Source organism: Eschrichtius robustus, chromosome 2, assembly GCF_028021215.1.
Source record: "Eschrichtius robustus isolate mEscRob2 chromosome 2, mEscRob2.pri, whole genome shotgun sequence".
NCBI lineage: Eukaryota > Metazoa > Chordata > Mammalia > Artiodactyla > Eschrichtiidae > Eschrichtius > Eschrichtius robustus.
Window position 1 is genome coordinate 43,235,241 of NC_090825.1, and position 27,748 is coordinate 43,262,988.

At 39.3% G+C, this 27,748-nt stretch overlaps 2 protein-coding genes across 2 annotated transcripts in view; one reads left to right on the forward strand and one right to left on the reverse strand.

Annotated features, from left to right (window-relative positions):
• Positions 1-25,923, reverse strand: part of ANKRD55 (ankyrin repeat domain 55) — an 82,859-nt gene extending 56,936 nt beyond the window's left edge. The window contains exons 1-2 of the mRNA XM_068532893.1: positions 25,741-25,923; positions 5,355-5,477 (exon numbers count right to left, since the gene is read on the reverse strand). Of these exons, the coding sequence (XP_068388994.1) occupies positions 5,355-5,448 (94 nt within the window). The 5' untranslated portion in view covers positions 5,449-5,477; positions 25,741-25,923. The remainder of the gene's footprint in view (positions 1-5,354; positions 5,478-25,740) is intronic.
• On the forward strand, positions 23,966-24,377 carry VCF2 (VCP nuclear cofactor family member 2). The gene is given in 2 exon segments (XM_068534812.1): positions 23,966-24,102; positions 24,149-24,377. Coding segments are annotated over 2 exon segments (366 nt in total).
• Positions 25,924-27,748: the final 1,825 nt, after the last annotated feature.

Genomic DNA, 27,748 nt, shown 5'->3' on the forward strand with positions numbered 1-27,748 from the left:
CTAAAAAAAAAAAATGGTTCTGATGAACCTAGGGGCAGGACAGGAATAAAGACACAGACGTAGAGAATGGACTTGAGGACACGGAGAGGGGGAAGGGTAAGCTGGGACGAAGTGAGACGGTGGCATAGACATATACACACTACCAAATGTAAAATAGATAGCTAGTGGGAAGCAGCCGCATAGCACAGGGAGAACAGCTCGGTGCTTTGTGTCCACCTAGAGGGGTGGGATAGGGAGGGTGGGAGGGAGACGCAAGAGGGAGGGGATAAGGGGATATATGTATATGTATAGCTGATTCACTTTGTTATACTGCAGAAACTAACACACCATTGTAAAGCAATTATACTCCAATAAAGATGTTAAAAAAAATAAAATAAATATAACATGTTATGAAAAAAAAATGTTTGACTTGTGAAATTTATGAGTAGACTTTATTTGCCTGTTCATTTATTATGCTCTTTGCAGACGAACTACCCTCAACACAAACTCAGCTGTTGAGCTGAAGAGAGATGATGATTGTTGCTACATTTATATAAACTATGTATTTTTCACACCCTATTAAATCTTTTGTAATTTTGCTGTAATTGGTTGATTAAAACATTTTGTGCAGATGATAAAATTTGCTTATTACTACCTTGGGAATCAGCATAATTTGGGACATAACAGGCAGGTTTATCCCGACTTGGTTTGAACAGTGCAGAATCTGGAAGTATCTTTGGAAAGCAATGCCAGCCAGGCAGACAGGTGCAGCACACATTTATTGGAGGTGGTAAGTGATATAGGGCAGTGATGGTAGCCTAGCTTTGGGTTGTACAAATTCTTGCTAAAAGGGGCCACTTTCACTGAAATACTTTTCTGTTTTTGGAATCAATATAGGCCACATTTGGTTTTTCATGTGTTTTCTTCCTGAATAAAAACAGAGATGAAATTACACATTCTGATTAACTTCGCAGGGCTGTTGGAACAAGCCATACTGGTGAGGCAGAATCCAGGTAGGTGCTTCACACTCCTTCAGGTGAAGAAACCAACATCAGACATATCCCTTTCCCAGCTGCGACTTGTTTAGATGTCTTTTGATTGGAGATTCATGTAGAGGTTATAATTCTTCTCCAGGTGAACTGCAAACTATGACCTCAGTGATCCCTGAGAATGGATAAATTCCAGGACTACTGTTCTTATTGAAAGATTGCAGCCAGCAACCCAGTTTCTCTCCAAATTTCTCCCTTCTAATATTCTTCCAGGCATCTGTACTGGGTAAAAGCAGCAATGAAGTGCTCTGTCTTCAATAGTGGCAAAATTTTTCTCTCTCTCCCTCCTCTTTCTTCTCTTCTCTCTTTCCCTCTCCCTCTTTTCCCTTATTTCCCTCCCTCCCTCCCCCCTTCCTTCTTCCCTCCCTCTCCCTCCCTCCCTTCCTTCCTTCCTTCCTTCCTTTCCTTCCTTCTTCCCTCCCTCCCTCCTTCCCTCCCTTCCTCTTTATTTATTTATTTTTTTGCTTATGGGTGTTGAATTGCTCCAGCACCACTTGTTGAAGAGGCTTTCTTCCACTAAATTACATTTGCATCTTTGTCAAATATCAGTTGAGCATATTTGTGTGAGTCTGAGTTCTCTGTTCTTTCCCATTGATCTATGTGTCTATCCGTCAGCCCATACTACATAGTCTTGATTTCTGTAGCTATATAGTAAGTCTTGAAATTGGGTAGACTGATTCTCTCCCACTCTATTCTTCTTTTTCAAAATTGTTTTAACTATCTTAGTTTCTTTGCTTTCTATATAAATTTTAGATAATCTTGTCTATATCCACCAAGAAAAATCGTGCTGCAGTCTGACAGAAATTGCATTCAACCTGTATAAGAATTTGGGGAGCATTGCATGTTTACTATATTGAATCTTCTAATCCGTGAACATGTATGTCTCTCCATTTATTTAGATCTTTGATTTCTTTCATCAGCATTTTGTAGTTTACAGTATACAAGTCTTGTATGTATTTTGTTTTATTGACACCTAAATATTCTTTATTGAGTGATTTTACTTGGTATTGTGGTTTTAATTTTGGTGTCCATGTGTCCATTTCTAATATATAGAAATAAATTTGTTTTTGTGTATTGATCTTGTGTCCTGTGACCTTGCTCAACTAACTAGTTGCAGGAGTTTTTGGTAGGTTCCTTAGGATATTCTATGTAGACAATCAAGCTGTGCAAAAAAGGAACAGTTTTATTTTTATTTTTCAATATGTATGCTTTTTATTTTTTATTTCCTTTTCTTGCCTTTTTGCACTGGCTAAGTACTATGCTGAATATGAGAGAGAGAGGGCATTTTTGCTTTGTTGCCCATCTTCGGGGCAAAGCATTCAGTCTTTCACCAGTAAGTAAAATGTTAGCTCTAGAGTTTTTTTGTAGATACGCTTTATCAAATTGAGGAAGTTCCCCTCTCTTCCTATTTTCTGAGAGTTTTTAATCATGAATGTGTGCTAAGTTTTGTCAAATGCTTTTTCTGCATCCATTGATATGATCATGTGATTTTCCTTCTGTAGCTGGTTAATATGCTGTATTACACAGATTGAGTTTCAAGTACTGAAATAGACTTACATTCCTAGAACAAACCACACTTGGTCATGGTGTATAATTCTTTTTATATATTACTGAATTCTATTTGCTGATTTTTGCTAAGGATGTCTGTCTGTATCCGTATTCATGTGGAGTATTGGTCTGTAGGTTTATTTTTTGTATCATCTTTGTCACATTTTGATATCAGAGTAATACTAGCTTCATAATCATAACCAGGAAAAGTTTCCTCCTCTTATCTTTTCTGGAAGAGATTATGCAGAGTTGATATGAATTTTATTTAAAAGTTTGTAGAAGTTTCCAGTGGAATCATCTAGGCCTGATGATGTCTTTTTCTGGGAATTTTAAAATTATGAATTTAAGTTCCTTAATAGTTATAGGACTATTCAAATAATGTTTCTTATTGGATGAACTGTGGTAGTTTATCTTTTTTTGAGGCATTGATCCATTTCACCTAAATACTCAAATTATGTGTGCAGAGTTGCTTGTTGTATTTTCTTATTATCTGCAGGGTCATTCCTGACAGTGATAATTTGTGTCTTCTTACATTTTCTTTTTGTCATCATTGCTAGAGGTTTGCCAATTTTATTGATCTTTTCAAAGAATTAGTTCCTTGTTTCATTGATTTTCTCTATTTTCTGTTTTCAATTTCATTGATTTCTATTCTTCTCTTTATTACTTCTTTCCTTCTGTTTGCTTTGGGCTTATTTTACACTATTTTTTCTAGGTTCTTGAGGTGAGAACTTAGAGTATTGACCAATACTTTTCCTCTTTTCTAATGAATGTATTTAGTGCCATAAATTTCCCTCTTAGCATTGCTTTAGATATGTGCCACAAATTTTTATATGTTGTATCTTTGTTTCCATTCATAATCAGTTAGTACAAGCCAGGATTGAACGCAATCAGTCTGACTCTTGTATTTATCGCACAAGTGGTGTTTAACCTTTGACTCTTCTCATTCCCAACTTCTAACCCCAAGGCAGATGTACAAGTAATTCTGCTTTAAAAAACGAATGAACAAAAAACTACCATGGATAAATTAGGGAGCACCCACACACTTTACAAAACATCTTATTGTCATGATAAGGGAATGCCAAGCTCCTCTTGGGACAGGTCAACGGGTTAAAAGTCATTAATGACTTCCTAGAAATACTAGGATAGAGAAACCAATGCTAAATCCTTTGTTATAGTTCCATAGGTCCTTGAGGCTGTCACTTCTTCCTCTTCTCCTCCTCCCTCTTTTTCTTCTCCTCCTTCTTCTTCTTTGTCTTCATCTTCATTTCCTAACCCTGTTTTCTTTCAGTGGTTCAGATTTGTTTCATTTCTATTGTTCTATTTTCAAGTTCATTGATCCTTTCCTCTGCTTCCTCACTCTACTGCTGAGCTTAGCCATTGAGTTTTTAATTGTAATTACTGTATTTTTCAGTTTTAAAATTTTCCATTTGGTTCTTCTTTATATCTGTATTTCTTTGCTGAGCCTTTCTATTTTTTCATTTGTTTGGAGCATATTTGTAGTTGCTCATTGAAGCATTTTTTTCACGGCTACTTGAAGATCTTTGCCAGATAATTCTAACATCTGTCATCTCAGTGTTGGCATCTGTTGATGGTCTTTTTCCATTCAGTTTGAGGTCTTGCTGATACTTGGTATGTCAAGTGATTTTCTACCGAAACTTGGACATTTGGGGTATTGCATTATGAGTTGCCTAAATCTTACTTAAATCTTCTATTTTAGCTGGTTTTCTCTGATACTGCTCCAAAGGGTAAGTGAAGCGGGGGGGCCACTTCATTATTGCCAGGTGGGATTAGAAGTCTAAGTCCCCTACTTAGCCTTCATTGACATCTAAGGGAGCAGACTTTTCATTACTGCGTGGTGGTGAGAGTCCTCATTCTCAAGAAGGATTCCCCTGACACTGCCTCAGCAGTGGGGATATGGAGACTTCATTACCATGTGAAGGTGGAGGCCCAGGCTCCACGTTTGGTCTTTGCTGGAATGAGTGGGGTTGGGGGTCATAGTTTTTTGTGTTTTTTTTGGTGGTAGTATTTGATGGAGGAGACTCATTATTGTCTAAAAGTTTTCTGTCTTGCTATGCAGTCCCTTTCTTTGTTCTTTGGCTAGAGAGCAGGCTTTTGTTGGGGGCTTTTTTGACCTCTGTCCACTGGCATTCCTATGTTGTCAGCTTCTTCAGCTCCAAGTCTGGGAAGTATGAGGCAAAAAGGAAGCCCAGGAAACTCACCACTATGTCATTCCTTGGGTCCCATGGTCCTAGCTAGTCTGTCATTTTCTCTCCACCTTCCAGAGTGTTCTTATGTTTATGCTATATACAATGTTCAGGATTTTTAGTTGTATTTAGCAGAAGGAATAAAGAAAAAAGTACTACTTCTACTCCATCTTCCCAGAAGCAGAAATCCTTGCTCTCTGGCTTTAATAGCCGCACTTTCCCAACATCCACTGCTACCAAAAATAGCCTCCTCTTTTCATACCCGTTTTCTAACTTCAACTAATTGGCCTATCTACTTCAGTCACTCATACAAAGAAGTTGAAGACAAACTCAAACCAAACAACTTCATGAGAAGAGGTGATGTAAAAGAATTTGAAGATTTGTGTCCATGACTCTCATTAAATAAAATGCTGAGGAACCTGCACACGGCTACAAGCAGGATATTCCTTGACCCTCCAGTAACAAAGTAGCTTGTCAAATATGATTTTATTAACATTGTTCACCTCTGGAGGCCATCTCTAAAAGGATAGATCAGAACATTCTGCAGGATTCAAAATACATAAATATAGCTCACCTTCACTGTCACAGCATTCTAGGATGGAAGGGTCTTCCCGAATCACGGCAGTCAAAGCATTGACATCTCCGTTACATGCTGCCTGATAAACCATGGTCAGGTCAACTTCTTCAGATGAATCACCTTCATGAATCAAACAGAGACAAACTTACTGTGTGGAGAGAATTCACTGAAAGAATAACAACACCCAAAGCGTCACCCACACAAGTGATTCATGAAAATCTCTCTGGTGAATCCAGGCAGAAGCCTGAGTCATCCTGATCACATGCACCTTACCACTTCTGAAGAAAGGTGGGCCACTGTGGGCTGTGTTGTAACGTCACCATATATTGGGAAGGAGCCTGAGGGATTAGGTGTCCTCTGAGATTTAATGATTCTCTCCAAGTATTTGGACTACTTGAAATCAGTGAGACCAGATTGGGAAGTGGAGCCCTTATCTTGGTTCCGGGTTTCCTTTTTGATCTGAAATATGTTACTTTCCCTTTCAATGACTCAGTTTACCCACCTTTGAGGGAGATATTGTGCTCCTTATTCTCTGTTCCCTAGTTGGACTCTCTACCCTTTTCCTCTTGCTCTGAACCCTGAAGGCTAACCTTGCTGACCACATCACCCAGGCCCCCTGGCCCTCAGTGTCCATGGGAGGCACTGGTAGGAGAGTGGTCAGGAGAAGAGAGATGGGGCATTTCCTCCTGCTTTCCCTTAGTTCAGGGTCTAGCAGTAGCTGCTTCTCGCCCACCAGGAGGGTCCTCCTCCCCAGAGCCAGTCCTCACTGGGCTCCCTGTGGTAACAAACATTGTCCTTTCAATCCTGCCTCATCTCTGTATGTAGTCCTTTCACAGAAGCCCTTCATTTGAACCATCTGAGGTTTCATGACATGGTGTTCCCAGAAGAAGCAGCTGTATGCAAGTCCTTTGAATTTGGTGGCCACCTGTATCATACCTTTGTGCATGATTGAACCAACTAATAGTATTACCAAAGGTGACAAGAGAACTGTGGGTCAAGTGACCCCAGGGGAGCAATGGAAGGGCTGGGAGACAAGCTTTGTTTACAGGAACACCCCTTGTGAGGTGCTGGGCCGAGCCCCTCTACTTAATTTCTCCCACACATGGCCATGGTTCAGGGAAAATATATGTGTACAAGAAAAGTTTTTAAAACTGTGTTTTTCTACTCGTGTAGGCATTATGCTAGAGATACTTTACAGTTCTAATTGATCTTTAGTTGGCAGTGGTCCTAACCATTTGGTTGGGAAGGGTTGGGCTTTGTTTCTCAGTCCCAGTATTTCTGGGAAGTCACCAATGACTTTTTAACCGGTTGACCTGTCCCAGGAGAAGCTTGTCATTAAAAATGATTCACTTACAACAACAAACTCCGTTGTTAAGTGAGTAGTTGCTCGCTAATTTATCCATGATAGGTTTGTTACTGTAGGTGTTGCTTTTAAAGCCTTCTCACCTTTACATTTGTCTGAGGGCTGGAAGTGAGCAGTGAGGGATGTGAAAGGCAAATGCCACTTCTGTGTGAGTGTAAGGACCCTGGAGCCACACCACTGGAGTTCAGTTCCTAGTTTGTACTAACTAGCTGTGTAAATTTGGGCCAGTTACCCTCTCTGGGCCTTAGTTTCCTTGTCTTTAAAATGCAGATGATGATGATGGCAACCATGCATCTCGTAAGGCTGCTGTGAGGAGTAAATGAGTTAATATTTAATCCTATGTGCTTTTAGGACAGGGCATAGTGTATAGTAAATGCTGTATATACTTTGGTACTACTACTGTTACCATTTTTTTTTTTCTGATAGTGTGCAAATTTAGAGAGCATTTGAAATCTGGGGCATGTAGAGAAAAAGGTCTCTCTGATGATGGCTAGCTAAAAGATCCATAGATTGTACAGAACATTCACTCTCTGTTAGAAACTCCCCCAGGAGTCTAGACATTTTGTGAATATTGCTCACAATATCTCTGGACACAAGAAATAGGGCCCAGACCCAAGCACAAAGATGGGCCTGGTATCTGGTTGTATGACCACATCCATAGATGCTGATGATGTCACTTCAGAAGGAAGGTCCTGGTGGTGGGCTGAGGTACAAGGTATGCTGTGTTTATAGCCTGTTTATATCTTATACAACGTGTTTATATAACATATATAAACGTGTTTATAACCTGTTCATCACTGCGTGCAATAAAATCTGTAAGGCACATTCATCAGACTGTAGAGTACATACAGCTGAGAGAAACAAGGAATGCATTGCCTGATAGAATTAGAATTCCAAACAACTTGCCAGAAGGATTCTAATAACATTGTATTTAATAGGGATAAACATTTAGTCTGTGAAATATCCAGTTGAACTAAGTGAAGGGTGGTTGAACCTGTAGTTTTTGTTCCTCAATATCCCCTCACCCTGCTGGTGACCTTAACCTGATTATTCTCTAGGGACCACTTCCTCTCCACTTTCAGCACAGGGGGTTGACTACATTCCTGCTCAGGGACAGAACATGTGACCCAGAACTAGCCATTCAGCACCAGCATTATCCTGGTCACAGATATTGGTTCAGGGATGTGCCTCAATCAGAGCCCATAAAAGGCAATGATATTTTGGATATTTTGGGATTGCTGGGAACAACTTTTGTTCTACCACCCATGAAACTGGGAGTTACTGGGGGGGACATCTTATGGGTGGAGAGCTTATGAATGAAGACAACACAAGAAGAGCAGAGCTGGGCTAAGAGAAAGAAATAATTGAGACCTGATGACATCATTTGAATTCCTGAATCAAGCCATACCTTAAGCCAGCACCATTTCTGGAACATTTACATGTCCCAATAAATTTCTTTTTTTGCTTAAGTCAGTTTGCATAGATTTTATGTGTTTGTTTTTCTTTTTAATCACTGCAAGAGTTCTAACTAACAGAAGATTTTAGTGGTGGCACATTAAAAAAGCATTTAGGGATTTAGTTGGGCAATTAACACTACAGGAATTAACAGTGTGACAGTAAACTAGTAGGACCTCTGGCTGCAGTAATAATAGTCTAGTAATGAGACTGAGGGAGATAATAGGCTTTTTCCATTCTTAACTGGTCAGTGTCATGTTGAGGTCTATGGCCCATGGATTAAATGGGCTATAGGTAGCTGGAGAACATTCCGAGGAGAGTGACCAGAGTACGACTGGACTTCATGTCACCTGATGAACAGTGAAAGGAAACAGATCTGTTTACTCTGAAGATTACTCTGTGTGGTCATCATGGTTGCCTTCAGATATTTGAAGAGGTTTTTTTTGTTTTTTTAATTAAAAAAACTGTGGTAAATATACATAACATATGCCATTTTAATCAATTTTAAGTGTAGAGTTCGGTGGCTTGATGTACATTCACATTGTTGTGCAACCATCACCACTATTCAGCTTCAGAACTCTTTTCAGCTTCCAAAACTCAAACTCTGTATCCATTAGACAAAAAACTCCCCATTCCTCCCTCCCCTCCGTCTCCTGGAAACCACCATTCCATTTTCTGTCTCTATGAATTTGACCACTCTAGATATCTCATTTAAGTGGCATCAATAGTATTTGTCCTTTTGTTACTGGCTTATTTCACTTAGCATAATGTCCTCGAGATTCATCCACATTGTAGCATGTGTCAGAATTTCCTTCTTTTTAAAGGTTGAATGATAATCTGTCGTATGTATGTACCACATTTTGTTTATTCATTCATCTACTGGTGGACACTTGGGTTGTTTCCACCTTTTGGCTATTGTGAATAATGCTGCTGCAAACATCGGTATACAAATAACTCTTTCAGACTCTTTTGAGTATATACTTAGAAGTGAAATTGCTGGATCACATGATAATTCTATTTTTAATTTTTTAAGGAACCACTGTACTGTTTTCCAATGTGGCTGCAACATTTTATATTCTCACCAACAATGCACAAGGGTTCCAATTTCCCCATGTCCTTACCAACACTTGTTATTTCCTGTTTTTGCTTCTTGTGTTTGTTTGTTGTAATAATAGCTAGCTTAATGGGTGTGAAGTGATATCTTGTGGTTTTGATTTGCATTTCCCTATGATTAGTGATGCTGAGCATCTTTTCATGTGCTTTTTGGCCATTTGTATACCTTCTTTGGAGAAATGTCTAAGTCCTTTGCCCATTTTTAACTGGGGTTGTTTGTTTTTCTGTTAAGTTGTAGAAATTCTTTATATATTCTGGATATTAACTCTATATTAGATATATAATTTGTATACTTTTTCTCCCATTCTGTGGGTTGCCTTATTGCTCTGTTGATAGTATCGATGTATAAAAGCATTTAACTTTGATGTAGTTCAATTTGTCTATCTTTTGTTGTCTGTGCTTTTGACATCACATCTAAGAAATTACAGTAAGCCCCCTACATATGAACAAGTTCTGTTCTGAGAGTGTGTTTGTAAGTCCAATTTGTTTTTAAGTCCAACAAAATTAGCCTAGGTATCCAACAAACACAATTGGCTATATGGTACTGTACTGTAATAGGTTTACAGTACTTTTCACACAAATAATACATAAAAAACAAACAAAAAATAATGAAAACATTTTTATTCTTATAGTACAGTACCTTGAAAAGTACAGTAGTACCAGCTACATCACCACTGCTTTTACGCTTGCTTCCAGACATCCTGGGCTTGCAGTAAGGATGCTGTACTACTAAACTTTATACAGTACTGTATGGTACACAAAAGCACAACCACTTGTAGAGGATGCACACACGTGACAATGTGAGCCAGACACATGAACTAACTTACGTGACTGGACATGCAAACTCACATTTGCATTTTTGAAAGTTTGCAACTTGAAGGTTCGTATGTAGGGGACTTACTCTATTGCCAAATTCAATGTCATGAAGCTTTCCCCCTATGTTTTCTTCTAAGAGTTTTATAGTTTTAGGTCTTATGATTAGATCGTTGATCCATTTTGAGTTATTTTTTGTAGATGGTGTTAAGGTAAGGGTCTGACTTCATCATTTTGCATGTGGCTGTCCAGTTGTTTCTGCACTATTGCTGAAAAGACAATTCTTCCCCCATTGAATGGTCTTGGCACCTTTGTTGACTCCTCAGTTGCCCCCTAAGTTGACCATAGATATATGAGATTATTTCTAGACTCCCAGTTCTATTCCATGGATCTATATGTTTGTCTTTATGCCAGTACTACACTGTTTTGATTGCTGTAGCTTTGTAGTATGGTTTGAAATCAGGAAGTGTGAGACCTCCAACTTTGTTCTTCTTTTGTAAGATTTTTTTTGGCTATCTGGGTCCCTTGAAATTCCATATGAATTTTAGGATGGATTTTTATATTTCTGCAAAAACATCATTGGGATTTTGTTAGGGATTGCATCAAATCTGTAAATCTCTTTGGGTAGTATTGACGTCTTAACAATATTGTCTTTCAATCCATGAAACACAAGACATCTTTCCATTTATTGGTATCTTCTTTAATTTCTTTCAACAATGTTTTGCAGTTTTCAGTGTATAAGTCTTTTGCCTTCTTGGTTAATTTTATTCCTAAGTATTTTATTCTCTTTGATGCTACTGTAAACAGGATTATTTTTCAAAGAGCTTTTAGCCAAGTTTATGGTTAAACTTTTATGTGAAATTCCAGCAGTTAGAAATAGCAGTGGGTGAGAATGACAGAAGAGTATTTTAATGGTCAGAGAACTGTAAAAATGTCCTAGGTCTCCTCAAGAGGTAGTGAACTTCCTGTAATTAAAGATGTCAATCTTGGGACTTCCCTGGTGGTCCAGTGGTTAAGACTTCGCCTTCCAATTCAGGGGTTGTGGGTTCGATCCCTGGTCAGGGAGCTAAGATCCCACATGCCTCGTGGCCAAAAAAACAAAACATAAAACAGAAGCACTATTGTAACAAATTCAATAAAGACTTTAAAAATAGCCCACATCAAAAAAAAAAGAAAAATCTTAAAAAAAAAAAAAGATGCCAGTCTTGGCTAGGTGGTCACCAAGGGAGTGTGTTGCAGAAGGAATTCAGACACAGAGTGAAGCACAAGGTATGGGGAAGGGAAGATGTGTGAGGCAAAACAGAATGTATTTCAGGGTTTCTTCTAACCCTAAGATACCATACTAAACTACAGAGTGATTAGGAAATAGGAAATGAAGGCGCTTCCATAGAAGTTGTATAGAAACAGTCAATTTAAATTGTAATCAATGCAAATAATTAGGCCTAAACTTAAGATAGTGCAAAGAATTTCTGTAGAAATGATGAAGGGTGAAGAAGAAGTAACAAGAATGAGGAGAAGGATAATTGATGGTCCTGGTGGAATCTAAAATAGAGGCAAGAAAAATTTTTTTCTATCAAAGGTCACAAAACCATTTAAGATATGCAGAAGATTTACATAAACAAACAATACATAAATTCTTCCTTCTCTCCTTCCTTCTTTCCTTATCCGTCTCGCTATCTATTATCTATCTACTATTTTTGTCTATCTACCTATCTATCTATCTGGTATCATCTATCTATCTACCATCTATTTATCATCTATTTATCTTTCTTTCTATTCATCTTTAGAGGAGGAGCATGGTTTGAATGGCTTTTGCCTCTCTAACTGTGTGAAAGTTAAACAGATAGACTTATATATGGATGCATAAAGAAAAATTCTAAAATTCACCAAGGGAGAGAGACTGAAAGTAGAGAGAATGGAAAACAGACATAAAGGAAATAGGAAGAAAGAAGAATGTGAACAGATGCAGATTATATTTTATAAAAAGTTATCTATGTATATGTATACATGAAAAATATAAAAGACAAGAAGACGATGCATCAAACATCAATAGAGATAATTTTTTAGATATTATTCAGTACTTTCTATATTTTCCCAATTCTCTACAAAGAATTTATATACTTTTTATAATCATCAAAATAAATCAAGTTTTAAGTGGTGAGAGAGGAGGGTGCCTTACTAGCTTTACATTAATGTGTTACTACTAGAAGGGTAGACAGAGCCTAATGTGTGTCTGTAATAGAGAAAACAAGTCCTTGATACTTGACAAAGTGCTGAAAAAGGAAAAACATACATGTATTTAAAAAATTCTGACCTTTATAAATACCCTAGTAGATTTTTTTTTTAAAACAGGTACATGTTTTAAATTTTTATTAATTTTTACCTAAAAATTGGAAGGATAGACTTTTTGGAAATCATCTATTTCCCTCATTTTTCATGGTTAAAAACCTTGTAAACGGTTTTCTGGATGTGTCATAAATTATCAACTTAATTCCAAGGGCCCAACTTTTTAATAGTAGGATTGCAGAAATATGACAGGCTGCTAGAAATGTTTTAGATTAGAGGACCTTCTTCAAAGCTTCTCACATTTTACACAAATATGGGTTCCTTCACATAGTGGTTCTGTCTCTGGGTTATTGCAGAGTTCCTTGGGAAAGCCCTTGACTGCATCAATTACTGGGCCTACTTTGTTGAAATTACCCAGCGGTCAGCTTGGCATTTGTTCTGCTTAAGTTGAGACCGTGTTGTGGAACAGCCAGGTCAATGTAAGGATAGATTGGGTACTGCAGTTTCAAGAGTCCAGACCAGAGGGTCTTGGGAGAATTTCTTTGGTTCATTCTATTCTGAGAATTCTTGGGTGGCTGAATGCAGCCTAGAGTCACTAGTGAAGTCTGGATTCATTTTGGGCAACTACAGAAGATTCCACAGATATTTCTCACATTGTTTTTTGGAGTGGAATTGATTGCATCTGAAGAACTGAAATTTATTCATTTATCCATTTACTTAACAAACATCTACCATGGGCTAGTGAAATTGTAGGTACAAACGTTGTAGAGTCTCTCTGTTCCTAAGAAAAACATGCCCTAATGGGAAAAGAAGTATGTAATTTATGATTGAGATATACCAGGGATATTATGGCAGGACAAGAGGAAGAATGATTTAAACGAATAGGTTCCTGGGCATTCTCCTAATCCAGATCACTCTATCCTCCCTCAGGATTATCTTGGGTGCTTTGGGGACAGTAGAGAAATTGTGTTTTGGGAGCTGCCTGGAATGATCTATCCATAAGGTGGTGAGGTCTTTTCACTTTTAGGGAAGATGCCAGGCCTTCACTGCACCCTGATGGCTCCATGTAACAATATTGCCACCCACTGGTGATAAAGAGTCTCTCTGGGCCTTGACCTTGGCCCTGAGCCAGGATGGTGCCAGTTCTGCTGGACAGAATTAAAAGCCAGTTTGGAACACTCTGGTCATGTAGGAACAAGTTTAAGGTCATTGATACAGTTGGCTGGCATTGAAAGCAAATTAGTTTCATGTGACTCATCATATACATCATATGATACAAAGCATGCATACATGCAAGCAATATAGAAAAATAGTAAGAGCCCAGCCTCCAGAGTTTGAATCCTAGCACTGCCAATTTCCTGATAGCTGTGTGATCTTGGGCAAGTTACTTAACCTCTCTATTCTCATTCTTCTCTTGTCAAATGGGTAAGAAGAGTATTTACCTCACAGGGTTGTTCTGAGAGCTAAATGAGTTCATCCACATAAAGTGCAATGCCTGGCACAAAGTATTCAAAGTATGTCAACAATAATACATTATCACCATTACTACTTTGACATAGATAGGAACCTCTGTCTTCTTTCCCCTTAAAGAGATCCTTTGCCTTGCTCAGCAGGCTGTAGAGATTTTGTGAGCTGAAACATTTTGCTATTTCTCGCGTTTTCTCCTACAGTCCCTCAGGGTGTACTGGCTGAGGCTTTAAGAGTGTTTTATAAAGTGCCAGTCATATGGGAGGAGGAAAAAGAGTTTCTTTTTAACATTTTAAAGAGAAAAATAGCTCCAAGCTTTCTGCATGTGCCAGCTGAGAACAAATACTCAAAGCAACCTTCATGCCGTGGGAGTGGAAAAGAAGGGATTTCATTCTGTGGGGAGGAAGTCTTGCAACAGTATTATCTCAAGGGTAACTATCTGGCCACAATCAGACCTTTCTTCATAACCAAACTTGTGATGCAACATAAACACATGCTGTATTTCTTTGAATCTCAGCATCACTGTGTTCCTCGGGGTGACTCTTCTGACCTGTGAATGACATTCACATGGCTCGCATCTCTACGGGACACAGGGTAGGGGATAGTGCTGGGAAATGGAATCTGCTGTTCTAAGAAACATGTCTGTGTTAAACTTCAGTGACGATGCCTTCCTAGAGTGCATTTTCATAAAATGAACTTTCATTTTAATAACACTAATTCTTAAAAAGAACTCAATCTTCAATGCATAGGACCTTTAGTATGTGTGCAATAAATGGACTGACTGACTGATGTAGTATTCATGTTCAATAGCTTTCTCACCCATTGGAGTCTTGTGGAAATCTCCTTGATGTTAAAAATATTGTGTCAAGAAGTTCTTTGGTAAGTAGGCAAGTATAAATCTTAAATGATTTTATGAAGGACTATGCTAGCCTAGCCAGTCTTTGGAAATTAAAAAGTAAGCCAAGCCTTACTTTGAACACTGTTCCTTTGATCTTCCTTACTTTCTTCTTGATCAAATGTATGACACCACCCACCTCTTTCACTTTTAAGAAATGGGAAGTGTTCATGTCAGGAATTTGCCATTTTAACTGGGGACTCTGGAAGGAGAGGAATAGGTGAAGAAGCGGGGTTTGTTTAGTTTGCAGAAGAGTAGACTTAGTTGGACATGACTGCTGTTGGAAAAGATGGAAGAGAGTTTAGGATTGTTTTCTGTAGATCCAGAGGGAAGAACTAGTATTGGTGGGTAGAAATTGGAATAATTAAGATTTTTAATAACTAGAGCTGTTCAGAACTAGAAGGGATTATATTGTGAGCTGTGTGCTCCTCATCACTACCCATGTCTAAGCAGGTTCTGATCAAGCATATCTCGGGATGCTCTCGAGGAGATGTCTGTATTGAGTAGAAGGTTGACCTCTAAGGTTCCTTCTGTGATTAATATTCTATGTGTCTTTCTCCTATCTGTGTAGAACCAAATAATGAATCACCTATTGTTGATGAACAATGACTGTTGTGCTGAAAAGGATTTGGAGAAGTGGGTTTTCCTCGAGTCCTTTAAAAGGTATCCTTCCTAGTGGCCCTCCACTGTGGCCACTTGTAAAACTGCCCCAAGTGCCTTGATCACCTGAAAATAGTTTAAGAAAACAAATGCAATTTGGGTGGCTTGTCCAAGTGTCAGAGATTGAACCAATCTATCTCTCTGTAGTCCTTTAGATTTGCATCTCTCCTTTTGTAGTCATCCTGTCAGCTGGGCTTCCATGGCTGTCTTCATTGTCTTGACTCTGTTTTCTCCCTCTTCATGACTGTCTCATGGGTTCCTCAAGGTAATTGACATGGAATCCCTTCTTACTATACTGGAGTTGTTGCTTTATAAAAGGTACAGAATAAAACCCAACCTGGTGAATAATCACCCTTCACGTGACCCCACTAGAATTCTGGCAGTATGGCTTTGCTTTCTTTGCAGAAAAAAAAATCTCGAACATTAGATAGTAGAAGTTAGAGTAGTGTTGGATACATTGTAGATACTTGATAAATATGTTTATTGATTTAATTAGCATATTCTTTTCCAACTGGCAAATTGAAGAATACATATACGAAATGAAGTCTCATTCTTTTCAATCCTTGGGAATAGAATTAGGAAAAGTGATAGAAGAAGGAGTCGTCTGTTCCTTTAAATAATTTCATAAGGCATATCACTAGCATTTCAAGTAGAGTTGAAGTAAATGAATAGCTTCCCTCAACTCTCATAGATTATGGATATATGGTTAAGTAAGGCTGATTTAAACTGTATCATCAGAGCTGTGAGTATGTAATATTGTGAGGTCTAAAACAGTGACAACACAGCGAAGGAAACCATAAACAAAATGAGAAGACAACCTACGGAATAGGAGAACATATTTGCGAACAGTGCAACCAACAAGGGCTTAATTTCCAAAATATACAAACAGCTCATACAACTCAACAACAAAAAAACCAAACAACCCAACCAAAAAATGGGTTGAAGACTTAAATAGACATTTCTCTGAAGAAGACATACAGATGGCCAATAGGCACATGAAAAGATGCTCAACATCGCTAATTATTAGAGAAATGCAAATCAAAACTATGAGGTATCACCTCACACTGATCAGAATGGCCATCACTAAAAAGTCTACAAATAACAATTGCTGGAGAGGGTGTGGAGAAAAGGAAAACCTCCTACACTGTTGGTGGGAATGTAAATTGGTGGAGCCACTATGGAAAACAGTATGGAGGTTCCTCAGAAAACTAAACATAGAATTACCATAGGAGCCAATAATCCCACTCCTGAGCATATATCTGGACAAAACTATAATTCAAAAAGATATATTCACCACTATGTTCATAGCAGCACTTTTCACAATAGCCAAGACATGGAAACAACCTAAATGTCCATGGACAGATGAATGGATAAAGATGCCATTTGTAGCAACACAGATGCAACTAGAGATTATCATACTAAGTGAAGTAAGTCAGAAAGAGAAAGACAAATACCATATGATATTACTTACATGTGGAATCGAAAATATGACACAAATGAACTTACCTACAAAACAGAAACGGACTCACAGACATAGAGAACACACTTGTGGTTGCCTAGGGGGGTGGGGGAGAGGGGCAGGGATGGACTGGGAGTTTGGGGTTAGTGGATGCAACCTATTACATATAGAATGGATAACAACAAGGTCCTACTGTATAGCACAGGGAACTATATTCAATATCCTGAGATAAACCATAATGGAAAAGGATATAAAAAAGAATGTATATGTACATATAACTGAGTCTCTGCTGTACAGCAGAAATGAACACAACATTGTAAATCAACTATACTTCAATTTAAAAAATGCAAAAAAAAAAGGTGACAACAGAAATGACTTCTCAATTAAATCTGAATCTCATAAAGAACTTTCTTTTTGAACAACAGAAATATTAGCCAAGTGTATTACTATGAACCACTCTGGGTTCAGTTCTCTATTTTGTAAAATAAGGTTGACTACATCCCTGGGTCTCAACACTGGCTAAACATTAGAACCATCTCGGGAGATAAAAAACAAAAACCAAAAAAAAACAAACAAACCCCTGATACCTAAGTGCTAACCCCAGATATTTTGATTTAATTGATCCGTCATTTCATGTTATTTCATTTTGGATTACAAAAATTATGAAGATACAGATAAGAAGAAAATATATACTCAAAGATAATCACTATTAAGATGTTGGTATGTTGTATATACTTGATTTATAGGCTTGCTTCCCACCCATCCTGGAGCCCTCATTCCTCCACCTGCCTGTGTAATGTAAATATGGGAATGGGGAGAAGTGCTAGCAGGAGGGGAAGCTTGGAAACCTGAAAGATCTAGTTGCTTCAGAATGTGCAGTTGTGAGCCTCTGCCCTTTCCATCTTCCCCCTCTAAAATCTAAACTGTCTCCTGCCCCCTATCCTGCACTCAAAATGGACATGGCTGAAAATAAGTGGTAACCCAACCCAAAGGCTGTATAAAAGAGAAGGCAAGTTCCTAAGGAGCAAGCATAATGGTTAAAAGGTGCAAAAAGCTGTGAGGTCAGGAGGCATAGAACAGGAGGGAGGGAGTTCTGGAAGGTGCTGTAGCTTGGGGTGGGTAGCGCCCTAGGCCAGTAGACTCCTGCCTGTGGCTGAAGCTTGGGGCCAGTGGCTGCTGGTGGGGCAGGATTCACTGACCAAGGTAGCAATGCAAATCTCAAATCTCCCACACTGTGATCTTCTATGGATGAGAATACAGTCATAGAACTTGAAGAAAATGACTGAAATTTTCTGAGATCCAATGTGAGTTTGGCTAACACTAAGGCCATTTTGCTACTCATTTATTAAGTGAATCTCTGTTTCTCCTCCCACTCCAAATTCCCCTCCCACAATAAGGGACCAGATGAAGGGGAATATTAAAAGGATCTAATGACTGGCTTGTCAGGTCCCCCATCAGACTGGAGGCAGGCCTAACAGCTGGAACAGGGTTGATAACTTTTTAGCTGCTGGACTGGGGGCTGTGTGTGTTCCTGGGGAGTGGCTGGAATAATCTCTATTGATCTGAGGATATAGAGGTAGTTTAATATTGTAACAACCAGTGACTAACAGTTCTTAGCATGGTGCTGGAGTTACATTTTACAAAAAAAAGATCACGCTGTACATATAATTTTGATTGTTGCTCTTTTTCAAACATTTACTATTGGATCACAAATATTTTCCTGTGCCATAAGGTAAGATGTGAAAATGTTATTTATAAAATGTGGCATAAAATCCCATTGACTGGAATTAGCACAACTGATTTAATCATTCTCTTACTATTGAACATTTAAATTGTTTCTCTTTTGGGGGGAATTATTAATCCTGTAGCTATTCCAAATACTGCTATAACATTCTTGCATATATGTGTTTCTGTGCATCTTTATTTCCTTTGGACACATTCCTAGAAATGAACTTGGGAATCAAGAGATTTGACTCTTTGTCAAATTGCCCTCCAGAAAGGTTGACCCAACACACCCTCCCCAAGCAGGGCTTGAGAGCATACATTTCACCTCATTCTTTTTTTTTTTTTTTTTTTTTTTAAATAGGAAGGTTTTTTTTTTTAAATTAATTAATTAATTAATTTATTTATTTTTGGCTGTTTTGGGTCTTCGTTTCTGTGCGAGGGCTTTCTCCAGTTGTGGCAAGTGGGGGCCACTCTTCATCGCCATGCGCGGGTCTCTCACTGTCACGGCCTCTCCCGTTGCGGAGCACAGGCTCCAGATGCGCAGGCTCAGTACTTGTGGCTCACAGGCTTAGTTGCTCCGTGGCATGTGGGATCTTCCCAGACCAGGGCTCGAACCCCTGTTCCCTGCATTGGCAGGCAGATTCTTAACCACTGCGCCACCAGGGAAGCCCTCACCTCATTCTTAATGACACTGTGATTTATTGTTTTTTAAAAAATAATGCTGATGTGAAAGAAGGAAAAGAGTATATCATTTCTAATGGTCACTTCTTTTATTATTCCTAAGAGAGAAGTTTTTTCACATGTTTATGGCCATTTCATGAATTACTTGTTGGTATCCTTTACATATTATTTCAAGGCATTTGTCGTTATCTAATTGATTTGAAAGAGCTCTATATACATTAAGGACACTAACTCTTCATCTGCTATCTATGCTGCAGTTATTTTTCCCTGTTTGCCACTTAAGTTCTCAGTTTGTTTTGTTGGTTTTTGAAAAATAAACCAACAAAATCTATGGATATTGCACTTATGATTCATTGCCCGTGGAACCTTATACTTATGTGTTAACATTTAGCTGTAATTAATATGGAAATTTTAAACTTTATGTTTGCATGCCACAATTACTTTCTTTCCCCAAATATTGTATAATTCTCCTTTTCTTCACTAATTTGTAAGGGCAACCTTATCATATAGTACCAACTCAATAACACCTTGGAGGAGGCTCCTCCTACAGCCCATTCACTGCAACTGTGGCTTGGAAAGCATGGATGCCAGAACTAACTTCTCTGCAGCGGTATACGCATGAATGTGGGAATGTGGCCAAAGTGCACCTCAGTCACATTCCGTAGAGTCTTGTGGTCTGTCTCTAGTCAAGGTTCTTAGCTTTTTTGTGTTTCCTGCACGGTTTTGAATTCTAGAATTTTTGGTAGCATATTTGAAGGAATTAAACTCAGAACAATCCTAAAGTTAGCAAAAAGTTCGATACAACCATTTTGACGGCACAACAATGTCTCCCAGTAGCTATGAAAGCATCCACTGTTCCGGGGGGTCTCTGTCACTGTCTGAATAACAACCATAATTATGGTCAACAATTATGCCACGCTTATTATGCACCAGGTACTGTGCTAAACCTTTCTAGAAATCAACTCATTTAATTCTCACCTTACGAGAATTATTCCCACTTTATGGATGGGGAAACTGAGGCACAGGGCAGGAAAGTGACTTACTCAAAGTCACACAGTTAGTAAGTGGTGAAACTCAGATAAGGCTGCAGGCTGTCAGGCCTCAGATTCAACCCTCTGACCAATGTGCACTACTGTCTATCGCTGCCCATTCACTCAGGTGGCGAAGCCCTCATACATTCCAGTGAAGCTGTGACCTTTCTTGGTGCTGGACAATATTCCACATTTCATTCTCTCTTACTCACAGCAGCCTATATCCTACTCTCCACAAGCTGTGCAGCTCAGCATTCTGCTGGAGAGACATCACTGTGCTAGAGTTTATACTCATTTGTAGCAAAAATAAAATCTACACATTAATTGAAAATTGGGAATGCATCTATGAGGAGCTGCTTGTACACCAAGGAGCGAATTAAAGTTAGTGGTAACAGCATAAAGATTCTAATATGAGGTTGAGCGAATTCTTTTAAAATATTAAGATAAATGTCAAATAACCAAGGAACAAATAGCTCTCATACTGAAGCACAGAAAGAGAATGAAATTTTTCTAATTTATTTTCTAAGGCTAGCATAAACTGCTAAAGACATGTGCATACAGGCACCTATAGATGGACCCAATTTGTAAACTCAGAGTTCTAAGTTTTAAATTAAATTCTGTGAGATCGGATTAAGTTGGATATTGAAAGAATAATACACCATGACTGAACAGAGTTTATTCTAGAATATAGATGTTTTGATTTTCCAGTGTCTATTAATAAAATATATCACATCAGTAGAACAAAGGGGAAATATATGATTATATGAATAAAGAATAGAAAGGCATTTAATAAAATTTGATATCTGTTCCTTATAAAAACACCACACCTAATAGTGAAAAAATAGGGAAAGAAAGAAGACAAATTTTATCTAATGCAGTAATATATGAAGCAAAAAGAAATGAGATAATAATCATAAAGGAAGAGCAAAATTATCAAAGTTTAATCAAAGCTAACTTTTACTCGTGTTCTTTGCACTGTCCTAACAGTTTCTTTTGAATTAAGCTATTTATTTATTTCAACAATTTTATGAGTAGGTAGTATCTTTACCCTATTTACAGATGAGGGAATTGAAGCACAGAGAGGTTTAATAATTTCCCCTAAGTTGTACAGCTATTAAATGGCAGAGCAGGATTTGAAACCAGTCCATCTGGTTTCATCCTGTGCACCAGGATGGCACAAGAGAATTAACCACAGAACCATTAGAATTAATAAGCTAGCCAGACTTAAAAATAAGTATGAAACTAAATAGTTCTTCTATATTAAATAATATGAAGAAACTAACTCCTCCTTACATTGAAAATAACTCACTAAAATGAAAATATAAAATACCCAGTAATAAATATTCAGACTCTAAATAAGGAACTAAGAAAAGAGTTGGATTCATGAAGATACATGCCGTGTTTCCAGACAGGAGAACTAAATAGTATAACTAATTTTAATTATTATACAGATTCATTTTTAAGTTTAATGTCATTTCAGTGAAAGTTCCAACAGTTTTTTGGGGGTGTGGGCTCAGAAAAATGATATTGACTTCCATTTGTAAAAACAAATGGATAAATTTATGCTTTAAAGAAGAAAAAAAAGAATATACTTAAGTATTTGCTTATCTATACCTAGAATCTCTTTGTAAGGATATATAAGAAACTGCTTACATTGTTTTGCTTCCAGGAGGGGATTTGGATGGCTGGAGGGGTTGGTGTGAAGGGAGATTTTTCACTGTACATTGTTTTATACCTTGAAATTGTGTGAATGTATTACTACACCAAAAGCAAAAACAAACAAAAAGAGGAAAAAAAAATTGAAAAAGAAACCCCCCCAAAACTGAAAAAAGTATTGAAGGAGGATTTCTCTATCAAATCGTAAAACATTATGAAACTATAATAATTTAAAAAGTAAGATTGTGCTTCAAGACTAGATCGATTCCTAGAACAGCACAGAAAGTCTAGAAACCTGCCTGGCACCAGCATGGAAAGTGGAAGCTAAAGGTAGCCTGGCTTTTAAGCAAGGGGATGAGTTATATCTAGAAGGCAAGTCTCAGACTGAGAGGACAGAACTTCAGAAAAAGAGGAAAGGGAAAGTAGAAGTTCTCCAAGACCTGTGAGCTTTTCTGGGAATTATTTTCTTTCTGATGTGGTTTTCTTGCTAGGCAAATTCTGCCCCTTCCAATTTCCAAACAAAAAGCAGTGCTATCAAAAACAGACACCTAGATCAATGGAACAGAATATAGAGCCCAGGTGGGACTTCCCTGGTGGTGCAGTGGTTAAGAATCCACCTGCCAATGCAGGGGACACGGGTTTGAGCCCTGGTCCAGGAAGATCCCACATGCCGCGGAGCAACTAAGCCTATGCACCACAACTACTGAGCCTGTGTTCTAGAGCCCATGAGCCACAACTACTGAGCCTGCGTGCCACAACTACTGAAGCCCCCACGCCTAGAGCCCGTGCTCCGCAACAAGAGAAGCCACTGCAATAAGAAGCCTGTGCACTGCAACCAAGAGTAGCCCCCGGTCACTGCAACTAGAGAAAGCCCGCGCAGCAACAAAGACCCAACACAGCCAAAAAAAAAGAATATAGAGCTCAGAAATAAACCCATACACTTATGGTCAATTAATCTATGACAAAGGAGGCAAGAATATACAATGGAGAAAAAAGACAGTCTCTTCAATAAGTGGTGCTGGGAAAACTGGACAGCTACATGTAAAAGAATGAAATCAGAACATTCTCTAACACCATGTACAAAAGTAAACTCAAAATGGTTTAAAGACCTAAATGTGAGACCGGATACTATAAAACTCCTAGAGGAAAACACCGGCAGAACACCCTTTGACATAAATCACAGCAATATTTTTTTGGATCTGTCTTCTAAAGTAAAGGAAATAAAAGCAAAAATAAACAAATGGGACCTAATTAAACTTCAAAGCTTTGCACAGCAAAGGAAACCATCGACAAAATGAAGACAACCTACTGAATGGGAGAAAATATTTGCAAATGATATGACTGATAAGGGATTAATATCCAACATATATAAATAGTTCATATAACTCAACAACAACAAAAAAAACCTGATTAAAAAATGGGCAGAGGGACTTCCCCGATGGCGCAGTGGTTAAGAATCCGCCTGCCAATGCAGGGGACATGGGTTCAAGCCCTGGTCCGGGAAGATCCCGCATGCTGCGGAGCAACTAAGCCCATGCGCCACAACTACTGAGACTGCGTGCCACAACTACTGAAGCCCAAGTAACTAGAGCCCGTGCTCTGCAACGAGAGAAGCCACTGCAATGAGAAGCACGTGCACCGCAATGAAGAGTAGCCCCCACTCACTGCAACTAGAGAAAGGCCGCACGCAGCAACGAAGACCCAACGCAGCCAAAAAAAAAAAAAAAAAGAGCAAAAGAACTGAATAGACCTTTTTCCAAAAAGGAAATGCAGATGGCCAACAGGTACATGAAAAGATACTCAAGGTTTCTAGAGTTTTGGGGCCAGGACTAGGGAGGTATGCCATGCCAGAATGTTTTTACAGGACAACTTTGGCCTGTACTGGTCCATCTCTGGTCCTCACCGTCATCCTGCTTTGCTTCTTTGGCCAATATTGCCAGGGCCACTTCGGCCAGTACTACTGTATTCTCTGTCCTAAATATGAATGTAGACCCAATTACCGACATGCTATTGGAATTAGAAACACAGTCACTGAACAATAAGCAGAAAAGAAGAAGGAATGATAATAAAGAGGACAATCACCATTCTCCCCAGTCCAAAAGGAGTAAGAGAAACCCTGTTTTTCAGGAGTCTCAGGATGCAACGAAAAACAATAAGGAAGGAACCACTAAGAGGAACCAAAGTGTGTGCATGTTCAAGCAATGATAATGACAGGAGCAGCAGTGTTAATTCCCCAGAGAGAGTAATTGGATCAGAAAGCAGCTTAAACCAGATCATTGCTGAACTCAACAAGAGTACCCCTCAGTCCTTATATGAGGGGTATGTGCTATGCCAAGGTCCTTATTCCCACATCAACCAGATCATAAGGGAGGCACACTTCAACAGCCTATAGCAGCAAGGACAATCTCCAACATGATGAACCAGGAGCTCCTTGTTCCAGCCTAAAATTTGTTTATAAAAGCGATTGCACACACACACACACACACACACACACACACACAAAAGAAAAGATGCTCAACATCGCTAATCATCAGGGAATGCAAATCAAAACCACAATGAGACATCACCTCACACCTGCCAGAATGGCCATCGTCAAAAAGAACACAAGTAACAAATGTTGTCAAGGATGTAGAGAAAAGGAAACCCACCTGCACTGTTGGTGGGAATGTAAATTGGTGCAGCCACTGTGAAAAACTGTATGGAGGTTTCTCAAAAAACTAAAAACAGGGTTACCATATGACCAAGCAATTCCACTCCTGGGTTTATATCCGAATATAACAAAAACACTAATTCAAAAAGCTACATGTACCCCAATGTTCATAGCAGCATTACTTACAATTGCCAAGATACAGAAGCAACCTAAGTGTCTGTCAACAGATGAATGGATAAAGAGGATGTGGTGTATATATACAATGGAATACTACTCAGCCATAAAAAGGAATGAAATGTTGACATTTGCAGCAACATGGATGGAGTTGGAGGGCATTATGCTAAGTGAAATAAGTCAGACAGAGAAAGACTGTATGATATCACTTATATGTGGAATCTAAAAAATACAACAAACTAGTGAATACAACAAAAAAGAAGCAGACTCACAGATATAGAGAACAAACTAGTGATTAACAGTGGGGTGGTGGTGGGGAGGAGGGGGGCAGTAGGAGGTACAAACTATTGGATATAAGATAGGCTCAAGTATATACTGCACACATGGGGAATATAGACAATATTTTGTAATAACTGTAAATGGAAATTAACCTTTACAAATTGTATATAAAATTAAAAAATAAAATTAAAGAAAGGAGAGCTATGCTATGAATTCATTACAGGGGGGGAGGTAACTTGAGGGATGGATGTTCTCTTGACCAGGGAAGACCGGTTGTCCATAGGACCTTAGGTAAGTCATCTATAAGAATCACTAGCACTTGCTAAGTGGTTACTCTGGGCCAGGCATGGTTCCAAGTGCTTTGTATGTATTATGTCATTGAATCTTTCTAACCATCCTCTGAAGAGTGTTATAACCATCTTTATAACAAACCTATAACGCCCTCTAGCAGTTACCGAGTGATTACTATGGGCCAGCAGTGGTTGCAGGTACTTTGCATGTATTCCTTAATTCAATCTTTATAAACAACCCTTTGTAATAGCACCATCTTAATTTACAAGGTAGGAAAGTGAGGTACAGAGATGTTAAACAGCTGGGTCACACAGTAAGCGTCACCAGCATAGCCCACTAACAATTCATGGAAAAATAGAATCTGGGTAATAAAATGCAGTCGAACCTTTTTTTCTTTTTCCTTTGTGATTAGTCTGGTTTCACTTGCTCGCCGGGAGCCGCGTACAGAGGCCTCGGACTGGTACTTGGCACTTCAGACCAGAGCTCCTCCTCCTGTGAAGCGCCCGTGCCAGACACCTCAGCTCTGGGCGCGGGCAGAAGCGCCGCTGCACACACCGCCTCAATTCAAGATGGCCGCGGGCCGTGGGCAGAGACGCTGCTCGGGGTCCTGCGCTCTGGAGCCTGAGCGGTAAGGCTGCGCCTGCCCTGGGAGAGCTCCGCCCCCTCGCCTCCTCCCCCCCCCCCGCCCCCGCCCCCCGCCCCCCCAGGAGATCCTATAAAGCAGCCCCGCCCACAGCCTGTGAGGACAGCGTGTCCTCTAGAGAATGAGCTCGCGTCTCTCCATTCTTTGAGCAAAGAAGAAAACTCCCCTTTACTTCTGAACCAAACTCAGGCTCATTCTGTTGGTTCCAATGACACCGGCAGAAGGACCGATGCTGGGGCCTGACTGGAAAGGGTCGGTAAAAAGAGTGGCAGCATTGGGACTTGAATTGTTTGACTCCAGTGGCCATTACAGTCCAGTACACTGTACCACCGCTAACCCCTCTGTTTCAGTGTTCACATGTAAAAAGTGAGGGAGCTGGATTACACGTTCACTGAGTTCCTTTCAATTCTACAAGTTACTACTATTCTAAGACAAAACACTTCCAGGATCTGGACTGGTTTCTGCAGTGACCACCTGAAAGCAGACAGCTGTGAGCCCATCCCAAGACCTCTCCGTGGTGGTCGTGCTGAGTCAGCTGACTTGAATAGCACTAAGTAAGAAGGATAAAAATGTCATTTCAGATGAATTTCAGGTGTTCCTCTCATGATTCTTAAAAGTAAGCTGTTTTTGTTTTTGTTGTTGTTGTTTCTGGGTTTTTTTGAACACCAAACTGTGTTCTGATTTACTGTTGTGAGTTAGAGAACAGAGGAATGATCTTGGGGTCACCCAGGATCAAAGCTTAGGATGTCAAGGTTAAAATAATTCTCTTTCCTCTTTGTCAATTGCTATTTATTTGTGACCTTGATTACAGGGTCGGGGCCCTCTGAAATGTCTCTTGGAGAAATATTAACCTGTTGCTGCACAGAACAAATAGGCTGAGTAGGAAAATGATAAAGAACCGGGCTTCAGAAGCTTCTGTGGTGGAAGCCAAGCCCTGACCTTACAGATTCCCAATTCCCATCACATCAGTTCTACAGGTCGAATTCCAGTGTGATCCTACCCTTTTAGCTTCCTCCTCCTCCTCCTAGGAGTCTGGTGTCTTTCTTTGCTCTAAAGGCAGGTTGCCATGGAGACTGGATCTACTCCTACCATGGAAGAGGTCAGCCTGTCACTAAGCTGAACCTACTGGGCAGAACTCATTGCAAATGGAAGCTCAGCCCTGGGGTGACTTGAGCAAACCTAGCTGCCGTCACCTTTATTTTCCTTTGTGCTAGGAGTCATGAAGGGGTTGATGAGGTGGGTTATAAGAATCCTGAAAGTATAACTTCATGGTGAACAACAGTGTGAGGAGGGCTTGGGGGTCAGAAACCAGAGTTAAAAATGGGAGCTTTGCCTTTGTTCTGTGTGGCCTTGGATAAGTCATGTAACCTCAGATGGACTAGAAATGGAATCTATCTGACAGGCTGTGTTGAGGATCCAGTGAGATGATAGGAGTGAAAGTTTTGCACAGTGTCTGGCTTAATAAATGGGAGCTGCTTAATAAACCAGAGTTATCACTCTTCTTCTGATTATTACTACTGGTTAATATTCTTGGCCTGATCTCTGTCTCCATTTGGAAGCTACTCCCCATCCCCGCATGGAGGTTGAGTTGCTAGGGTCTATCTTGGCAGCCGAGAAGCTGGGAACAGGCTGGGGCTAAGAGACTCTGAAGAACACAGCCCTTTGCTAGTTAAGAGAATACAACACTTTCTATACTGAATTCTTTTTTGTATTGCCTGAATATTTTGAAGAAGGTGATGCTAATTTTACA